Genomic DNA, 22474 nt, shown 5'->3' with positions numbered 1-22474 from the left:
TTGATCAAGAGAAATAAACCAAGTTGCAGAACAGTCTTATTGTTACTCAGATCACTTTAGAGAGACATGCTGCATTTCCTGTTCTTATTTTTCCTTTCCATAATTTGGGATGTTGGAACATCTCCCAGAATTGAGTCTTTTCTTTCACTCCCTACAGTTTAGTACCCAAAATGTGGTGTGTTTTTTTTGGCTAGGTGCTGGTCTCGTTTGTTAAGAAAACATTAAGATTTACCTCACTGTGTTTGTAAAAACTTCTGAAAATCTGCAATCACCTTCCCTCTCATTCGATGGATGTATTTTGCATTAGTTTGTCTGTAATAGCTATTGTTCTAGTGATTTTTTACAGTGGGATCAATTATGCCATTGATTTTTTTGCCACTCTGCTCAGTGTGACACTGTACATGTCATTCTCACCAAGTCCTCCATATGTCTACCCACGGGTCAATATTCTCATCAAGAATGTTGAACATCAAGAATGGTTTCATAGTCCCGTCTTATGCTCAGACTTATCTTGTCAATATGCTGAGTATCTCCACTTCTTTCTAGCTTTCATTTTAGGTCTACAGTTTCTTCTAGATCTTTGCTTAGCAAGAAGTCCTCAGTTAAGTTTACGCCACCTCACTGGGATCATATATGTTTAGCTAAATGTGTAGCATAGTTAACTGTGATGACTAGGACTGGATGCAGTGACACAATCCTATGCCCTATGAAGGTTGTAGACTATAAAGGAGGAGAGAAAGTTTGTCATGAAGAGCTTAAGAAATTTAATCTGTCTTTTGATACACATCTCTTCTTCTTCTCTCATATAATTCTTCTTCACTTTTTCACTCTTTGTTCTCCTTTCCCATCTGAGCTCAAAATATTCACAAGTCAACTCCTGAATCTCAGTATAAATGCACACTAATATTACACAACTACAGAATTGTAGGGGTTGGAAGGGACCTCGAGATCATCGGGTCCAAACCCCTGGCAAAGCAGGTTCCCTAGAGCAGGTTGCCCAGGTAGGCGTCCAGACCGGAAATATCTTTATAAAATATGTTTTGACGTAACAGTTTACCAATTTTCAAGGACAGAAGAATGCATTTCAAGTGAAATTTTCTCTTTTAAATATTTAGATGTATGCTATTGTTAAGTAAGAATGGGTGTTATGTTTAGTATGGAGAGCGAACAATAACGTCAGACAAATGTGAGCAATAATGGGTGCATGGTCTGAAATCCACTCAAACTGGTTATGAAATCAAGTTTCCTTTTTTTCTAGCATACCCTGTTAGAGAGGTGGAAAGAGAGATGAAGGGAAATGTTATGATATTTTAGCATTTGAGACTCTCAAAGCAAAGAAAAATAATTTGTATGGAAGGTCCCTGTGAATTAAAATGCATTACTATTGTAGACATAGATATCAGACATTACATTCTGTAGACGTAGATACTATCTCACAGGGAGCAGTGGCCTTGTTTTTCCAAGATGTCATGCCTCTGAAGCTCTAACTCCTTTCACACTTACAAGATGATGCCAAAATAACTTGCCAAGTAATACTCACTGCAATTTTATCGGGTTTGACTTTAAAAGTCAGGTCTTGCACATCTTGTTTCCTTGCTCCTTTTCTTATTAAAAAATACTTCACAGAAAAAAAAAATAGCAAAGTCACTCTATTGAGTGCCAAGGGTCTTGAAAAATCAAATTCCTGCTCTTTTGGAGTTTGATGGGTCTTTAAGTATGGGGCCATAGCAGTACACAAATGAAGTCTGAGATATTACTGTCTGTTTATCCCGAAAACCTTTTACCCAGCAGCTTTAGACCACTCTGAAACTCTAATAAAAAACATGTTGAATTCCATACAATTAACTCAATTAGGAACACTGAAAAACTGACAGTAATTGCTTTTTATGGGATAAGGATTTTTAATATTGGTTTTATGGATTATTCTTTAAAATCAAAGTTAATAAGAATAAACAGAAATGTGATTAGAAAGCAATATGGGAATGGAAGAACAAAATAGCCTCATCAATTATAGAGAACAGAACATTGTGATCCAGAAGCCTATTTGTCTACTAAAAGGTCTATCCATATTGCTATACACATACCTTTGAATATTTTGCAATCATGTTTCAGTAATTAACCATAGCACTTCTGCTTTCATTGGAGACACAAACCTCAGTTTCATCCTTCACTAGATGTGCATTTGCAAGCCCCATAATTTCTGCCTAAAAACATCTGCCTGGTTTTATGCAAAATGCAGACTGGTCTGGAGGACCTACTGTGTTATCGATAGCTCCTCAGCACCTTGCAATAATAAAAATAAGCCAGCTTTTTGAAAACTGTTAGCAGCATTATAAAGGATTTGAGACCCACTAATCTGCTTTGTTCCCAAGCTCTGTAAATTTGGAAACGCTGTCATAAGTACTTCCTCAGTGCGTTGAAAAAAAAAAAAGAAAAATTATTTAGGAAGATGCCTTTGCCAGTGAAGGGCTATAAAAAACATGTTGAGCAACAAGATGGCATAAAACTGAAATGTCCAATATTTTACTTTGACCTGTGACTTACTAATAGCCAAAGTTTCTCAAGTAAAGGAAGTGTCACTTCTCTCCTCTTGTCAAAAGCCTGTGCTATAGATATCTTCCATCAGATTAAAATGATGAGGTAATGTTAAAGGTTCCAAAAGGTTTCATCATAAACCTTAGAAATTCCCTAAAACATACATATTTTGCTGATACAAAAAGCCTGTCTTTTTGACCAACAAACTTCTGTGATTCTCATTCCATTAAGCCTGCAGTTTAATTCTCCTGTTTCTGCACTACCGTTTCCTTCCCTCCTGATTAGTCATCTGGAAGACTAATTAGAGCCCACCATTTACAGAGCTACTCAAAAAATTAAATGCTAGTGAAAACCTAGAAAGCTGAATATTATATAAAAAAAGCTTGCAGATTATATTTATTTAAGGCAAATAGAGCTTTCACAGAAAGGAGAGTGGTCTCTTTATTTTTTAAGCTAGGTGAATAAACAGACATCCTCCCTCTATTCAACATTACCTTTAGCAAGATTTTAGTTTATTTAAATTGAGGGAATAAAATAAGGAAATCAACTAATCATCACACAGGGCAGCAGCGAACCTTCTAGTCACTCTGGCCCTGCAGAATAGTCCTCCTTTATTTGAAAAATAAAGTCTCTGCACACTCAGCTTTCCTTCCTAAACTGCATTTACTTCCTAAAAAAGCAGTCAGCTCCTCCTTTCTCCAGCTGTGTGCTTACCAGCTGGAAATCATTCTCCCTCTCTGATTCCAGCTTATCTGCTCATCCTTTCCCTGCAGGTGCTTTCTTATGTCTTCAAAATGCCTCACCTAATATGCCAAAATTAGCTTGGACAGATTTATTTCTCACGAGACCTTCCTCATTTCCATTACAATCGCACATACCGCACAATTACTGTGCGTGCATCCCCATGTATCAGCCAACAGAGTAAAAGGCAGCTCTTGTTCAAGGAACCTCAAAAGGCTGAAAGGTGAATGATGGGAAGAAAAAAGCATCACTTGCTTTGTTTCAACAGCAGAGGAGATGCTCAGGAGCATATTTAGCCTATGCCGTGTATGCCTAACCTGAACTGCCAGCCCGTGAAGAGAAGTGGGCACGACACCAATCTTAAGCAGCCTCACTGCTCAGTGCTGTCAGAAATCCTTCTGCAGGTTACACAGAAGCTCCCTGTCACAGCTGGGGATTAGCTAGACCTCCAAAGTTAAAAACCAGTATCTCGATCAAGAGACTTCTTTTTTCATGGATGTATTATATTTGAAGACTATTTCTTTCATCATAAAACACGGCTTATTAACAATAATAAAGGTAACCTTAAAATATCTTTATGAATACATGCTACGAAAGAAATGTTATTTACACTGAATTTTGTAAGCACTTAGTTCTCCAGTTGCTTCCTTTAGCCACAAAGTGCTGTACTTTGCTCTTTGGACTCCACAGGAGTCAATATAGGGAAGCTCAACTACCTTTCTTTTCACTAGGGATGCACTTTCCTCTTTCACAACGTGCCACAAGAACTGGTAAGGCACCAGGTCTACCCCTTTTTGGCTTAAAGGTAGTCATGACACTTGATCTAAAATACCCTTACCTTCACAAAAAAGACTCGCAAAATTATGTACAGGCAGGGGGGGACTCAACTGGTTCTCTCTTTGTACTTTGCAATCTGATACAGAAACTAGCAAAAGCCCAAGCTTTAAAAAGCTACGCAGGATTTTAACACTGAAATGGAGCTACCATCCAGCTGTGCAATCACGGCAATACCACTGCAGCAGGTAAAAAGCTGAGGAAAGGCACGGTTCATCAGAACAGCTGTATTGGTTCAGATCAAGGGCCCCCTACCCTGATACCTTGCTTCACATGCTTCGCCTATGGAAGAATCAGCATGGGGTTAAGTCCATTCTGCTTTCACTTTCCCAGCCTCCAACCGTTTCTACCACAGGTCATCCCCTGAGCTTTACATGGTTCGTCTTCTCTTCTCTTTGTCTTCTTTGACTTCTCCCTGAAGTACTTGTTCAGTTCTCCATGTAAACCTCCTTGTCTCTCCCCCATCCTCTGTCAAGGAATCCCAAGGTGTTTCTCACCTCCCGAATAAAGAGCCTTCATCTTATGTTTGCTCTGAACTAGTGTCTGCATTTGATGGCCAAAAGTTCTGCTACTGGCAGAAACTGTGGTCAGTCCCTACCCACTTCCAGCATGATTTGGTACTCCACTGTTACATTTTCCCAAATTCTTTTCCAGACTAAAAAGTCCTCGTATACTGAGTTGATCCCCATTTAGAAGCCTTTTCATGTTTTGAACATATTCCTGAAGCTTGTCCAGTTCTAACGTATCCTGTTTGCAACAAGAGGGCCAGACCTGCACACGGGATTCAAGGCTTGGGAGCACCACAGAGGTACACAGCTGCACAGTGATCTGCTCTGCTTTATTCTCTACTTTTCTCCTCATGATTTTCTTTTCTTTACTGCTGCTGAGCACTGAGCTGATGTCTTCATCCAAATAACTGTCATGACTCCAGAGCATCATTCTTGGGCTGGTTACAGTCACACCATCTCCATCCATTGTGTGCATCACCAAATCTATCAAACATCAGTATGCACCACACGCATATGTGTACTGGTATTTTTAGCCAGTTCTGTAAGAGTAATATATTTTATATGTATTCATTTGAACAAACTACAAGCACTCTTAATTATACTTATTTAAATGTCAGCCACAAAATAATGGAATTAATCCCTTCCAAGGCTAAAATTTTGCAGCCACTGTAACAGAAACACCACCAGTCACTGGGAACTTCTTCGGATTCTGTCTCTATATATTTGGTCTCAGTTTAGACTGTAAGTATGGGATAATTTTACCCTCTTACTACTACAGACACAGCTTCATTATTACACTCAAATATGCAGATATATCAGTGTATAATAACTTTGCAGCACCACAGAATGATAGAGGATGGGAGGCACCTCTGGAGATCGCCTAGTCCAACCTGCTGCTCAGGAAGAATGAGAGCAGGTTGCTCACGGTCCTGTTCAGTTGGGAACTGAGTATCTCCAAGGATGGAGACTCCACAACCTCTCCGAGGAACCTTTTCCTGTGTTTAAGCACCCTCACAGTGGATTTTTTTTTCTTACATTTAAAAAGAATTTCCTGTATTTCGGTTCACTTCCATTGATTCTTGTCCTCTCAATGAGAGGAGTCTGGCTCCATCTTCTTTACTCCCTCCCAAGAAGGAGATAGGACACAAGATTTTGGAGGGAACAAGTGGATACTAGGAGACTTAGATTCAAGACCCAATGAACCCATTCCCTGTGCAACATAAGGGGCGATTTAAGGTAGATAAGATTATATTTTATCTTCAGCTACTGTTTTTTTTGTTTGTTTGTTTGTTGTTGTTGTTGTTGTTTTTTTGGGGGGGTGCATACCCAAAACACAAAGCAGGCCAGTCTTGTACAAAGCACTTCTATTCCATTACACTAGAACAGGAGGGAAGCCCTAGAAGATTTTGGCCTAGCTGAGGGTGCCCCTATACAGACATCACCGCTAAGTACCTTCCAGTTCTTTTTGCTCTCTCATTTCTTAAAAATCACACTGAAGTTCACTTACTGTTGCATCGACAAGTCTGGGTATTGGGGTGTGTGTGGAAAAGATGCATTTTCACCCCGAATATCAATATTTTGTGCTGTTGCCATTAATGGACACCTTTGGATAAAACTGCTAAGCCATGTCTGTCTTCATAAGGAAGGGACACAGCAGGTTAGGAAGCAACTGTTCCCAGAACCGAGACACCCCCAGACCCCCGCCATAGGCTTTGTGCCAGCTGTGCTGGCTAAACATTGGTTTCTCTTGGTTGGGGTAGGGAAGGGAAAATGATGAAGAAGAAAAGAGTTTGCAAAAATAGTTTCCTTGTTAATGCTTGCTCGCTCCCTGCCTTGTAATGTGAGGTAACCCTGAGATTGCCCAGCCCTTGTCCTGTACCCGCTTCCCTCGAAACACAGCTGAGAATGATGTCGCTAATCGCTGAGGCTTAACCCCTTTTAGTAAGGTCATTAAGCATATCGAACTGCTTTGACCTCAGCCCAGCATCTGTGAAATACAGACACCAACTTCCACTTCTTCACAGCTAAGCTGTGGGAATACCTACCCTAAAGGTGCTACCTTGTTCTCCCAGCCTGTGCCCAGGGCCAGCCAAGCTGAAATTCGCAGAATATCCAGATACGTGCTTGGACACACCGGCACCGATGTACTTCCTTGGGGTGGAAATGCCTTCAATCCCTGTCTAGCTGACCACTTAGTTAAACCAAAATGCTGCAAATAACAGTAACAAGGCTCTTCGTCCAAGAAAAGATGAAACGAGGTACTGAGGGACTCCATTTATATATAAAAATCATTTCTCCTGTGTTTTCAGCTGCCTGTCTCTCTCAGACAAGACATACAAGTTCTTTTCTTGCACTGAAGCATAACACAGGATAAAGTGATCAGAGCTCAGCTGGATCCTATTTTCTATATAAATTTTGCTAGTCAGCTGGGGATGATCCACTGGGAAGAAATGCAGAATTCTTCCAAAGATCTAATCACATCGGAGGCTTCAATCTTATAACATCTCTCAAAGGGCAATATCAAAACCTTAGCAGGAAATCATTTGAATGACTGGCAAATGAAATGAACCATTAGATACTGTTTTTCTCTTTTCTTTTGAATAGGTGATAAAACCTAATGCACACAGGATATCAAGAAATGTACCAAAAGTTTAGTTTAATTTCACCCTGCTGTGAGCAATTCTGTTATTTCTTCTTATATCTGAATTAGAGAAGCCATTCTTGAGCACTTAAGCCAGCCCACTCCTTGAAGATAAACTGCTGCATATAACCTAGTCTGAGTACTTTTATTTTACTCTTAATACGTTCTTAAAAATACATATATTTGCAGTACTAGCTATAGTGCAGATTCTTAAAATCTGCTGCAGGATTTTCTATTGGTTTGTTGTCTCCACCTTTCAAATATCATGTTCTGAATGTCATGAAATACTAAATAAACATGTTTTTACAAGGCAAAAAGTCTATTACTAAATATTTTAGTATTTCAGGTCAACAGAATGGAAAAGAAAATCTTGAAAATGTTACCGTGTAATAAATACTACATTGATAAATATTTTCCAGAACAAAGAACCAGAGGTTTAATATGATTTAGATCACACAGTTTCTCTTATCACCGTAAGGAAACTTTTTTACTTGTACTTCCCTGAAAAAGTGATTTTGCCAATTCTTCTAGCTATGAGATGTCCTTAGATATCTGAGCATTTGATTCCTCTAGTTACCAGCCACGACCTGCACATGGCAATGCATGGATGCACCATCACAACTCCAGCAATACAAAATGGCACGGAAGCAATAAAGCCCTCTGCATGCAGAAATGGCACATGGTGGCACGTCTTGAGAGGTATGGGAGGCTTTTAAAGAAGTATTCTTGTTAAACTATTTTTGGATTAATGAAATGCTACTTTATTTGGAAACTACACTGAGAAAATTTCATTTGCCATGCTCATTAATAATGGGGCACAATTAGCATAATCTCTTCAACCCATTACAAAAAAAATGCAAACATCAAATAACAGAAGTTATAAAAACTTCTACCTTTAGTGATATATTTTTCTCTTTTTAAACCCATCACAGCTAAGCTCAGGAGACAGTCAGCTAACACAGTGCAAGTGAAATCCTGGAGGCAAAGCCCTGTGCTGTCAGGCTGGCACCAGCCACTTGGCAGAGCACAGTAAAGCATCTCAACTTCCTCTTTGAAACCATGTGTGGGTGTCTGTGGCATTTTCCTTGAGGAAACAGCACTTACAAAGCCCATAGTGAACAAGGGAATGTTAAACTGGTGGGAAGGAATGGTCCTACAACTTGCTTCTTGCAATGACGAGCACAAATTGCCACTGATGTATCGGCATCTCCTGGTACAGGAGGAGGCTTCTCAGAGGCTCTAGGTGTGCTAGCTACCAGCAATGGCCCACTAAAATCACCACAGCAGCCACTTCAGCAAAACTCCACCTGCTAATAATCACTAAAACTCCTCCTCTCCCACAATCTCCTTTTCAATGCTAAAAAATCTGTCAACAGCCCTCTAGAAACTCTCCTCCCGAGTGAGCTCCCCTTGTCCGACACCTATAGAACAAAACCATGCCTATTTGGATTCACAGTCCTGGACTCTCTCCCCCAGCAGAGAAGCTTTCTCTCATACTCATTAATATAGCACAACTTAATTTTTTCTGGTTTCAGATAAGTCACAGATCCAAGCAGCCACCCATTGTTTATCAGCTTCTACATACAGAAAGGCTCCCCTCAAATTGCTAGAAACACAACGATGCTTTGCACAAAGCACTGTCCAAATTTTACTCTCTAGAGATGGTCAAGGATTTTAAATCCAAACTTATTAAAGATAGCATATTGAGATTTTAAGAGAAAAACAAACATTAAAATGTAGTAAAAATCCAAATGCTGAAAGTAGAAGGAAGTATGTGTGCATGTCTATACAAATAAGATTTAGTACTTCATGCAAGTCACAGCAACCAGTGGAGTTTTCTCATGTGTTCATCTCTTTTTCCAGTTAGAGTTGCCCAGGATTGTATCTGCCATGATGGAAGTGCTTTCCCTCTCCAGAGGAGAGACCATAGCGTCTTACTGCAAGTACACTCTACATCTGGAACCCAGCCAGAAGAAGATAAAGAAAGCTGGAGACATACAAATCCTAACAGGCAATGGGGACAGCATTTACAAGTGATATTTTTGGCTTTCAGACAGTATTTTTGGCATGATGAATTCTTGGAAAAACAAATAATACTTCGCATGGAAAAGGTAAATCAACTTTTAAAAAACTGCAGGGGGAAGGAGGGCATCTATTAATTTACCAAGCCATTCTAATGTGTGTATTTCTCAAGAAAAAAAAATAGCTTTAAGAAGTAACGGGGAATATTATTTCATTCCCTGCTCATTGCTTTGAATTTGCTGCCCGTTTGTAAAACCTGCTGAAGGCTCTGCATGCCTGAAAGCCTGCCTGTTTTTTTTTTTTTTTTTTCCGGCTGTTTCTCATTATCTAATAAAAGATATTACCTCTCCCTACAAAACTTGCCTCTCATGGAATATTATTCTGTTATCGTGTACGTTGGACTAATCTGGTACAAATGTCAAAAACTATATAAATAAAAAACATCATGATATCTTTTTTTAAGCAAGCTCTGACACTTTATCTCCATTCTTAGCAAGATGTAGTTTAAATAAAGAAAAAGAGGAAGAACAAGACCTCGGCTGAGCTGCAGAAATGTGGGTTATAATGTCAGTGAAACAAAATACAAGCTGCACCCTGCCTATCAGCTGCTGCACTTCATACCAACAAACCATTTATTACTGTCACGACACACTCTGTGCTGCACATCCCAACGCACAACATTGCAATCCCATTCACATTTCGGCTAAGTGAATTCCCTCCTACAGGTTCTCCTTGAAGCACATTAGTTAATAATTAGATAATTGAGTCGTTTGTCTCATTACGAAATGCCACGTTCAGCATGTAATGTGCCATTTCAAATTTCGTTCATGATTCAGAAGCACTAGAAATTTACCTTGCAGCTTCTCATACTTTATTATAGAGTATTTACGACATTTCTGCCTTGCCTTCCTTTGAGATTTCAAAGCCTGATAAAAATCAGGTTTTAGTTACAAATGAATTTAGTGGACTGACACCCACAAAAGGATGCCCTTTTGTTAACGAATGGATTGCACTAGCAGTCTTACTCCATTCCCATTACGAATGTGTCCCCACAGAGGTACCCACTTGAGGCACGCAGAGATTCACACAACTTGAGGTTCACAGCCCAGTACAGAGCTCTGCTGAGCACAGGTTTTTGTGTGTGGTTTAAGCTCATATAAAATGTGTAGCCATAAACCTTGTAAAGTCAACTTTTCTACTCTGTTTATAGCAGAAGCCAAAATATCTATTGTGACAAGCATGGAAACCTGCTGTTGGCCCAGTGTCATGACATGATGCTTTCAGATCATATTCTGAGGTGTGGTTGCTCTTTCCTTAAAGGAAGAGGGGTAAGTAACATTTCTGAGGCTGTCATACACTCACTTGTTTCCACAAGAATCTGATTTCTGCAGCTGATAATTATATAGTTGGTTGGTGACTGTTTTTTTAATAATCTTTATGACAAACCTCCTGGGGAGGGCTGGAACAGAGAAGAGCTGTGCTTGCAAGATGCTCCTCAAAAAGTGTTGGTTCGCAGACTGGCTGCATTGCCTCATAGAAAGAAAGGAAAAAGAAACAAAACAAAACAAAACACAAATTCTCCGGCTAGTGCTTGATGCATTAGAGAAAATTAATATACAAAGTCAAAGGTCTGGATGGAGCAACAGGAAAGTGTGTGCGGCCTGTGAATGGAAAGCTGGGTTGCCAGGGGCTGTAGGGAACTGATGCAGAATTTGCCTCATCTGAATAAGACCAGCACTGATTTTAATGCAGTTTGGAACAGAAGATTTTGGAACTGGTAATTGCCGTTTCAGTGTGGTCTGAAGTTTTGGGTGAGGACACACAGCTGGCCAAAAGCATATCGGAGTATCAGAGTTTTTTATTGGGCACCACAACTGTCCTGTACTAAGCATAGAACAAATTCAGAACAAATGATGTTCCCTCTCTCTTCTCATCCAAGTGTTAGCCAAGGCACCAGCAGAAATAAGCAGACAGGTAAGAGAGGCCACGGAATACAAGGCAGCGTGATAGGAAGTCATCTCAATAGCCTGAAGGAAGTCATCTGAATAACCACCACTGCTGGCAGTCTTTATGGCAGGGGAGTGCTACACTTCAAATCATACCACAGCCCACATGAAAAACGACAATGCTACTGAACGGTGAGACTAATTCTGTATTTAAAAGGACTGTTAAAAGTGGGGAGGGTGTAGAAAGAAAAGAGCCAAATGAATCCAAGGTCTCAAAACTTGAACCTTGCACAACAGATCGACTAAATGGTCAGCTCAAAGGTACAATGCTCATTTTCTGTATTTGCACCAAAAGGGGCAACAACAAAGACATATTTTCCAGTGGTGGTGGTTCTTGCCCTGAAATGAAGGACGGAAATAGATAAAATAATTTTTAAAAAAAGACAGAACACTCAATTTTGGGAACCATCACAGAGCTGAACTTTGTGCACAGAAAGGGCCTATGGACATCCAAAGGTTGAAGCTGAAAAAAAATCTGTTGACTAATTCAATGCCAAGTTTTATTTCTGGCTTATATGAGCTTCTGCACAGAAATTACTCTATAAAATTCTAAAACATCATGCAGAAGTTGGGAGCACATATAAGTAACCATCCCTTCTGATCACAAAGTCTATAAACATGAACAGTTCCTACAGCACTCATTCCTATTCTTTTAATGTTCCCAATCTGAAATCCTCTTTTCCTATTTCACTACTTCACTTTCATAATCTGTTAAGAAAGGATCCCAGGAAGGAACCCTTTAAATCTACCTTTAAGATATTTTAAATAACACTTGTTACTAAGAATTGTGATAACTCACAATTTCAAGCCTGAATTATGTCTGCATTTTTCTTCTGTCCGAGGGAGAAGTTTCACTGAACTGGGAACAAAACAAGTTGTTTTGGAAGGGATTCCTCAGCAAAACTTGAGTGGTGTCCAGGTGAGCAGATTACTGCCCCCAGGGAAGTGCAGGCATGGATGTAGAGCTGGCATGTTGTTGTGAACTCTTCCCATCTCTCTGGAAACCATTACACACCTGTTAAATGTGCTCATACAAAGGAACCAGAAAGTCCAGCCAGACTTTGCTTATTAACTGCATGAAGCAGCCATGTTCCTCTGCACAGAAACTGCTACAAGAAAGGGACTTCCCTAGGCCCCAGGACAAAGATTAGCAGAAAAACAGGCAACGGGCGACTCCAGAACGGCAACTTTGTCTTCTTAACTAGTCAAAGACAACATATAAACGGTGATTACAAAAACAGAAATTTGCCTGGAAGCCCACTCAAATGGGCTCCACACGTCCTGGAGCCTTTCTATTTTGTGACTCTATTTTTAGGTAGAGAGTTTAGATAGAGAGGTTTTTATCTGTTTTCACTACATTCATTTAGATGCCAGCAGCTGCTACACACTAGCATGCTTCCCAGCCTTCATTCCTGTAGTGCATAAGGGTTCTTAAAACATCTGAAGCATGGCAAGGAAACATTCAAACTTTGTATTTTTGGATCAGCTGCTAACTACAGCAATATCCAGGCATCCTGTGTATATTATGTCAAAACATAAAAATAACTTATATCATTCAGACAAGTCATTTTCTGTAATCATTACATTACAGGCTAAGATATACAAAAAGGCAGATTACACATAACAGGATGCTTCAATAAAGTAGGAGAAGTTTTCCTTCAAGGGAAACTTCTGGCCTAACAATTTTGATTTTTTCCCCTGCAGAGGTAAAACTCATGAACTGCTCAACTCAGAGTTGACTCAAGTTATACTGCTTTTGGTACTAAGTCATCTGGAGTTCAACTAATGTCAGACAATCCAGGTCTGAAGTCAAAAATACAGATGTGTTCACCCTCAGCATTAATTCTTTACTCAGAGGAAAGGGGTTTTCAGCGTCAAGCCAGTGAACTAAATCTGTTACCCTCCTTTTTCTCCATTCTCTTAATCCTGCCTTTAATGTGCTTGTTTGCAGTCATAAATTAAAAAAAAAAAAATGAAACAATGTTAATAGTGATGAAGAACAAAACTAGTATTCCTTATGGCATGCTCTGACTAATTATATTAAGGTATTTTAATCTTGCAGTAATGTAACAGTATTGTTTTTATTACTCATGTCAAATTATATAAAAAGAAACACAATTAAACCTTTTTAGCACTCAATTCTGATACCTTCCTCAGAAGCATAAGTAAGATTTACTGAGAAGATAAGAATCAGTAGTCGTGAAGTTTAGCAGCAGAAAAATAACATCTATTCAATCCCTGCCATCGGCTTCCAAAACCACATTTGGATTTTGCTGGAACAACCACCAGCACCACATCGTTAACACCTTTACTGCCAGGAATTTTCATGGAATAACTAAACACAACAAAATCCATGTTACTATGGAATGAAAGAAGCCCAAATCAAACAGAGTTTGAGGTAATAGAAAAAGAGTTGAGCAACAGCTCATTGCAAGTGACTAGATAGCTTTAGAGAAACTTGGTGGTAATTATCGTGATCCTGGGACAGCCTTGTCACATCCTGCGGGCATACTTTGTAGTCATATTACTCCTTGTCATCTTCTGCTTCACACTCCTCCAGTCTGAATCAAGATCCACTGAGAATACAGTTGATACCGACTGAATGATCCACTACTTCAATATCTCTAAAACCATCCCCAGGGTTACTGAAAATAAAATATTGTTTCTTTGCTAGCTCCTATACCTGCTGCTAAATCCCAGCTAAGTGCAGCAATGCACAGTGAGCCTTGGGAAGCTTCACATCTTCTCTATATTAGGAGCGGCAAAAACTTGACAGGGTCATGAAGATAGGCCTGAAAGATTTGACAAACCCTCTTTGGCCAGACAGTTCAGGTCATGCCTCCTTCGGCCACTTAAAAGGCCTGTTTATTTTCTTCTGGAGAGCATTCAAAAAATCCTTACTCCATCTCCAGAACGTCAAACAACTGCATTAAAAATTATGTCTGTTTAAAAGCAAAAAGTTTGTGTTGTGTACTCTGCTGTCTCAGGTTTTAGTCCACAGGGAGTTAAACAAGAGCCATGTTTTCATACATTTGCCATGTTCTGTTAAAATAGTTTTGTTGTTTTTAACTGAAAAATGTTTTTTTCCTGAAACTTCCTGCTCCAAATCTGAACCTTCCAGAAAAGAGGCTATGACAATATCTGGCAAAAATTCCTATCAAACCACATCACATTCAAAATAAGACAGTCAGTACCCCAAGGACCTCCTGACCACACATATCCTCATCTCCAGCAGGAAGAACCAAGCAAAGATGTATTTTCTGATGAGACCGAGTGTTTTCTATAGAAACGCATAGGTATGCTAAAATATACCTGTTCTGGTTCTAGTTCAGCACCCCTGGTTGCCACAATATTTAGCAACCTATGGGACAAAAGTCTCAGATTTAATGGGTGGTATCAAAGTGTGGTACCCTCATAGTAAATATCATGCTGCTCAGAGTGGTGGACAAGCCTTGCAAACGTCTCTACGATCATACACAACTGACGAGCAGGCTGATGTCACTACAAGATAAAAAATACACAGATAGAGCACAGAGCAGCAGCAGTGTTTTAAACACAATCCCCCATCAATTTGTACCAGCAACACCCTGCAGCATAACAGCAGTGTTTTATGGCCTTAAAGCACGCAGTTCACCTCAACACCTCTGAGTGCTGTCTACTTGTATTCCACAAAAACATGCTGCATGGCTTCAGAAGTCTGTTGTTTCAATATCATCAATATTACTTTCTGTCTAGCACCCTGAAGTTTGTCTAGTGAATGAGACACATTGTCTTGATACACGGCTGTGTTTTTTCCACTGCCGCTGAGCGGCTGGACACATCAGGCATGGTCCGTGGTTTCTCTTTTTCCCTCCGGAGATGCCAGATGGAATGTCAATTTCAAACTAAACAAGCACTGGTGCTTGAGGCAGCAGCAAGGATGGAGGAAGCACAAGCCTGATAGGTGACAACACCGAGGACAAACAAGACAGTAAGCGGGGAAAAAACAACTTTCAAGAAATCCTTCTGTAAATATCAAGCCAGCTAATTTTTCAAAGCTAAAGGAGAAAAAGGTGACAGCAGAGACGTGAGAGAAGAAGAACAAAAAAGGTTTTTAAGGGCAGTTTAACAGCAAAATCAACTGTTTATCTCATCTGTGGACCTCACAGGTCTGATCCACACACAAGCCCCTGCAGGGCCATCAATGATCCTTTGGAGTTTAGGCTCCCATCTGCCAGCTCAGCAGCAGTAACTGCCAGGCAGCTGCACAGTAAGACACGCTGGCATAGCTCAGAGGGAGAGCTAGCCCAAGCTGCACGGCTTCAGGCTTGCAATTACTGGAGATCAGCCACTGGAAACCCACTGCAAATTGAGTGCCTAAGTCCTAACAGGCCACTTGAGCGGTCCACAGCCACAGGTTTCACCTCTGCAGTACCAGATAACTGTGTTAATAGCATGAGCCACCACAATGCCATAACATGTTTTGTTAATACAACAGGCGCGGACTTAAGTAATCATGGATCTGTAACAGTAATAATTACGTTATTATGAAACATTCTTTAGTGGGTTTGTAGGAGCTGTACCGCTACACACAATACCTGTTGCACACGGTAAAAGTTGTAAAAGTCATGTCAGGAACCTGTAGGTGGGAAAAAATCACAACTAACCTTCGATTAACTAATTACCTCTAAAGTAGAGATGCATATCTAGGCTCTCTTTACAATCAAAGAAGAGAAAAAGGCATGCTTGGGGCCTGGCCTGTCTCATCCTAAAAAAGACACAGCAATAGGTCAGAAGTCTACAAAAGGAAGTAGTTCGGGTGAAAGTACCTACATAGGCATCTAAATGCATGTTACAGGAATACCGATGCCTGTGTGTCTCTGTTTTCTGTAATGAACATGAAAGCTAAGCACAATACAGTTACTAATACCACCATAACACAGATGAGAAATGAAACAGCTCAGATCTGTATTGGAAATTTATCTCAGGAATGCTGCTGCCTACATAGTGGGATGAAATATTGTGCCTTTATCGAAATCTGCTCTTGAGAAGGGCAGGTTCTCAGCTCTTCTAAGCTCAGAGAGCACCATTTGATTTCGATGAAGCAAGAAATACATCACTTAGGGGTCTGGATTACTCTTAGTTTTGCAAAAGTCTCAGAGCTGTCATTTCTGAGGTTTCTTCCTCTCTTCCCTACTTCTGTCCCACATTTTGGGATATTCAAATTATTGCTTTTAAAAGCAAATAGTTATACTACCTGAAAATCTACTAAATACCTGTTCCTGTGAAAAAAATCATTCTAAAGTGGCTGCTTTCTTTCAGAAGCCACTTCTTGCAAGCTGTTGGATATCTACAATTTTATGCATTGGGATATGGACAATAAATGATTTTCCCTTAACAGCAACTTCTTATCAGTAGTTGACAATTCGATTACCTCTTATCTTTCTTCTTGACGTGCAGTTGCTTTCCCAACCTATAAAACAAAGTCACTAAGGCCACAAGGTATTCTATTCAATTTTCAAAACATGAGATTCAGTGTCAGAGACTTGACCTGAAACATAACTCGCAGAATTGGTTTGCCAGCAGTTTGTATCCTCAGCTCAAGTCCTTACAGCTAATGGCAGGAAATTGTTCCTCCTCGACATCTCCCAGGTGCAGGCAGCAGAAGCTAAAGCCAGTGAGAGGAGCAACATCTCAAGCAAACCAGTTCTCTGCATTTCACAGCGTATCTGCACGTTCTTGCGTCCCTTTAATTTAGGCTTGTAATTGAGTTCTCTGAAATAAATTGCTAACTCTCTTTGGTGTCAGGCATAAACTGTCAGGAATGTGAAAATGTGATACAAAAGAGAATCTGAATAAATAGGATAAAGGCTGAGAGAATAGGTTGTGAGAGGAGCTTAAATGACAGCATGCTGCATAAAAACTTCCCCAGACCAATATCATGTCTCCAGGAGAGGCCATTAGCGCATGCTTAAGAAAGATTATAAGGAATGTGGCAAATATAATAATCCTTCCTCAGTATCCTCCTCAAACAGTCAGAGGATTAGAGACCATTAACTGTCACAGAGCTTAAGGGAATGAGTGAGAAGAGGGCTCCATGGTACAGACGCAGGGTAAATGGCTGGGTAAACAGCCTGTTTTCCAACATTGTGTTTGACCCAGGAAGAGATGTCCTTGTGTAGCTAAACTACAGCGAATGGTCCCTGTAACATAACAGTGTCCTAAATCTTATACAAACCTACCTAGGCAGACCTACTTCACAACAGAGCATATAGATACTGAGTTAGAAGAAAGACATTTAAATACTGTTGAAGAGCAATTCACATCATAGAGGCAAAAAACATTCAAAGATGTCACTTCATTTGGAAAACCCATTTAGCATTTCTCCACCCTACTTGTTCCAGTAGCCTACTGTCCTCTCCCCGGTAGGAATGGTGTGTAATAACAGCATACTGGGGCAGAATTAGGCCCATATCCTGCCTCTTTCTCACCAACATCCTACATTTTATGGAAGAACAGAAAATCGGGGTAATTATGGATTATACTTGCACATGGCATTACCCTCTCAACCCTTGCTTATGAAAGTTTCAGAGACTTCCACAACCAAGTATGGACTTGGACCAGCAAGTTGAACTTGGATGTTCATGGACTTACTCTCCTTGAAATTGCTCTAATTCCTTTTAGCGTGACAAGCTTGTTTGACTCTGTTCCACAAAAACATTAGCTGACACAAATTAACATGGAAAACATTTCTTCCTAAGAAACGAACAAGATGGTGTTGTGTATTTATTTTCCTTACAAGGAAATGCTATGCTAAGCAAGAAGAAAGTCAGCTGCCAAGCAATGATGACAACTATCACTTGAGCATAGAACTGTGACAGGGAGCAGGAAATTACCATTTTGCTCTGCAGGGAATCCTGGTTTACACCCATGGTCTGGAGGACATTCATAGACCAATGGAAGAACATGGAAGAACATGAAAGCAACCTATAATCTCACTGTACCGTGGGCGTTAATTAACCTGGCAGGCATCCAAACTGCTGGCATTAAAATCCTCTTATCTGAGAGCTGCACATTTCAGCATTTCTGCAGTCTCTACTGTGCACAGAGGCATTGTACAGCAGCAGCGGGCTACCAAGAAATAAGAAAAAGAGGCAGAAACCGAGGAATACTGCAAAGTATTTAGTTGTGATCAGAACATCTGTTAGTAGTTGGAGAAACATGCTATCTCAAGAAATGCACAACCAAATAAAGCAGGGGTTGCATCAAGAATGTAATAAGAACAACTTTGAGAAAACAAGCATAAATGATCTCTAGTAAGAGTATGTTGCAATCAAGGTAAAATCGTGCTGAAGCCAGAAAGTTCAAGTAAAGATACTTGTCTCTGAAAAGGAATTGTTTTTCTACATACCTGTCCAGTCTCCTACTACTTTAAGGTGGACCCCAAACGTTGCTTTGGTATCTGTAGGGCACTAAAAATATTAAATATATTAAGGACCACTTCTGAGTAACAAGAAAGTAACAAAATGCATTCAAAATACAGTTGTTAAGACAGAACCTGGTGTAAACAGGTCAATCCTGAGAAGCCATACCAGCAGCTATACACTTTAGAAAGCAAGTCTAGCATCAGTTCTATTCATGAAGCCAAGCATGGCTAGTCTCCACTTGCTTTTAACCCTTTCTTCTGGTAAAGGGAGTTTGGGATGGGTTTGTCTGGGGGTGCAATTTGGAACGACCACTTCACCAAGCACTACTCAACAATGGTATCAACGGAGGATGCAGCAGTACAGAAGTACTTCCCCGTCCTACCAACCCTTCATTCAAAATTCATTCAAAAACCATTCAAAATCAGGAACTGCCCCATCATCCCTAAACCATTTAAAGAAATATCTTTCCTTTAAGACACTTCTGCTTCTTGAGTGTCATAATTCCAAGTTATGTGATCATTCTCACACAACTGTTGTTTTCTTCTAAATACCGAGATTTTGCTGCCCTTCCCAAGAGCTTAGAGTTCACAAAGGCAAAACACCAGATTGCATGGCATACCATGCAATCTGCCACTTTTCTTTCACTCTGCACCTATGCCCTCACCTTGGTGCTACGTAGTTATGACTATCAACAAACAAATTGTTATTTACAGTCTTATCCACACCATGATACCTAAAACCCTCCAGTCAAGCCATGTCAAAGGTCTAAAGAGCCTTCTCAGTTTCATTCTTTATTAGACCCCAGGAGACTTCTACCTCACTGGCTAGACAACTTTTGCAGGTACACCGAATGGTTTCACACGTAAACAGGACAAGCAGCTACTCCTTGAACAAAGATTCTTCACTTTCCTTCTATAAACGAACGCAAATTGGTTTCCCTTTGACAAAAAATATTACTGCTGCGTTTTGACGCCTTTCTTAGAACCTTTTAATGACTGATCTAAAGTCCATCAGGAATCCAACAGCCAACCGATTACATTTCTGTTTCTATTTTTCTCCTCCTACAGAAAAATACGAATGCTGAAGAGAGGGCTGAGATTCTAGGAACACAACTACATTTTAAATAAAGGAGGCTCCAGGAGTGAACCGAAGCCTCAATCATCCACCATGCTTGAGAGAACATTTCTTGGCTCTGGTCTGGACTATTCCCACGAGCTTTCTCAAGATAATCTCTTGTGGAGTGTGAAACCACTGGCCTCAGGGCTGAGGATCTATTCCTATCCCTCCTTATTTAGCCGTAAAGAAACAGATAAAAGTTTAGTATTCACTACATCTTGGCAAACCTAGAAGGATTACAATGGCCCAGCTACTCACTCCATTTTTATGAAGGAGAAGAGCATTCATGTTAAGAGTACTGATTACTACACAGACTCGTGTAATTCCTTGTCATGTTTCAAGTTTTCCTACAAAATGTTGGTACAGATACTTATTTCAGCCAGTCTTAGCCTTCAAAAATAAGGCATTAAGGGAGGGATTCAGGAAAACTCCATATAACAAGGCCTATGTTCTTTGTGGCTGGTTACACTGTCCTCCAGAACAAAAATATATAGAGCAATTCTCAACGTGAAAGTAGATATGCTGCCTCTCTGCTAGAAAGAAGTATTCTAGCTGCAAAAACATCTGTTCTCTTGGGGATCTCTGTAACAGCCTTTAGCAGTTTATTTTCCAGACTGGGTTGTCCTATGGTTCCCTGCGTTTCACAGGAGACTAAGTGATTTTCTTAGTCCAACCATGAAAAATCCCAGGTCAGCACATCTTCTATAAAACTGCCTGTCATTCCCTCCTGCCATTACAGTTAATGGCATGATACCCCTTGACTCGAGCCGAAATAGGTTCAAACCTATTATCCTTTACACTACCCTTAGGACTAACTCTTTTCTGCACTACTTTGAAAAATTATCCAATAAAAAAAGAGAGATTTATTTCCCTTTAGCCTCTAGGAAGCCTATTTTGATACTTATGAGTATCATAGGTTATGAGAGTTCCTCAGAGAGTTCTGGAAAAATCTTATTGTGCTACTAAATCTTACCAGAGGAAACACCCATCACCAAGGCAACACAGTGTGAAATTCCCCATGTCCAAGAGAAAGAAAAATTGGAGATGGTCCAGCAGAGTGACACCATGACCATTAGGTTGGAGAACCTGACATACACAGAGAGGTCCAAGAATATGTGTGTCTAGCCCAAAAAATGAAGGCTCAGAGCAATCCTCAGAGCGATCGCAGCCTTCCAACACCTAAAATAAAGCTATAAAGATGGAGATACTCTCTTCACCACCATGCGTGATGGCAGGACAAGGGACAAAACTCTTTCAGGAGAAACTCATTCTGTATATAATTAAAATATTCTTCACTGGGAGAACAATTAAGCATTGCAATAGGTAGCCCATAGAAATGGAAGATTTTCTCTTGCTAATTCAGCTTCACAGATCCCTGGATAACCTAACCTAAGGCCCTTGCACCAGAAGGTTAGGCCTGATGATCTGCAGAGGCCCCATACAGCTTAAGACTTTGCTACAAACCTGTAATTTGAACTTTTAAGATCTTATCTACAATTTTATGCACAGAACACTTATTTTATGTCTCTCATCTCCATAAACACAGTAAGTCTCCCAACTGTACCTTTTTCCAGACTGTTAAAGAAGATTAAGAAAAATATTCAGACAGCTTTTCAGAAGTTGAATGATAAGATCAAGTTAACTTTCATGTGTTATTGACAGGCCATTGAGAATGTGAAATGAAGTGCAAGGAAAACATTGTCTTATATATTTAATTTTCTTCATGGAATCACAGAATCATAGAATAGCTGAGACTAGAAAGCACCTCTGGAGACTGGCTACTTCAATCCCCCTGCTCAAGCAAGGTCAGTGAGAGACAATTGTCCAGGGCAATGTTCAGTCGTGTGTTGATTGTCTCCAAGGAAGAAGCCTCCACAGCCCTTCTGGGCCACGTGCCGGTGTTCAACCTCCCTCACATTAAAAGTATTCTTATGTCCAGGTGGAACCTCCTGTACTTCAGTTTGTGCCCACTGTCTCATCCTGTCTCTGTACACCGAGTCTGTCTCTGCTTTCTTTACTCCCCAGTCAGGGAGCCCCAGCTCTTTCAGCCTCTCCTCACAGGAGAGGTGCTCCAGTCCCTTGATCATCTTCATGTTTGTGCTCCAGTATGTCCATGTCTCTCTTGTACTGGGGAGCCCAGAAGTGGACGCAGAGCTCCAGCTGTGCCTCAGCAGTGCTGAGCAGAGGGCAAGGATCAACTCCCTTGTCCTGCTGGCAATGTTCTGCCTAACTCAGCCAGGGTTTGTTTGGTGCAAGGGCACATTGCTGGCTCACGTTCAACTCGGCATCCACCAGTACCCCCTGGTTCTTCTCTCCTGCTTTCCAGCTGTCAGCGCCTACCATGTACCTGGGTATATTCCCTGGGGTGCCAGGAGCAGGATTTGTTTTCAGCTTACCTCCCCATCTATTCATTTAGTCCACGCTTCACCAATCTCTCTATAAGGATCAGCGTCAAAAACCTTGAGAATTATTATGCCCATTTCACATACCTAAGTCTCTGATCACCTCTTCCGTTTGATTTGCAATATTTCATCTTAAAAACACTGCACAGCTAAACACTGCTTCAAGATCCTTATTACTGTCAGCTCATACATGCATTTAAACTGACATCTATTTATGTTCAATAAAGTAAAAGTCAAGCACAAGCTGAAGTACCCTCTTGAA

The 22474-nt window shown here is 40.3% G+C and overlaps 1 protein-coding gene across 7 annotated transcripts in view; it reads right to left on the bottom strand.

Moving 5' to 3' along the window:
• NOX4 (NADPH oxidase 4) overlaps positions 1 to 22474 on the bottom strand; it is a 123063-nt gene that overhangs the window by 51288 nt on the left and 49301 nt on the right. For all 7 annotated transcript variants that reach the window (XM_080567548.1, XM_080567549.1, XM_080567545.1 and 4 more), the window contains one exon: positions 18679 to 18739. In XM_080567548.1, coding sequence (XP_080423674.1) covers positions 18679 to 18739 — 61 coding nt within the window. The remainder of the gene's footprint in view (positions 1 to 18678; positions 18740 to 22474) is intronic.

Source organism: Anser brachyrhynchus (assembly GCF_964034855.1).
Source record: "Anser brachyrhynchus genome assembly, chromosome: 1".
NCBI classification, from domain to species: Eukaryota; Metazoa; Chordata; class Aves; order Anseriformes; family Anatidae; genus Anser; species Anser brachyrhynchus.
Note: the sequence above shows the minus strand (reverse complement) of the source record. Positions and strands in the feature narration are given on the sequence as shown.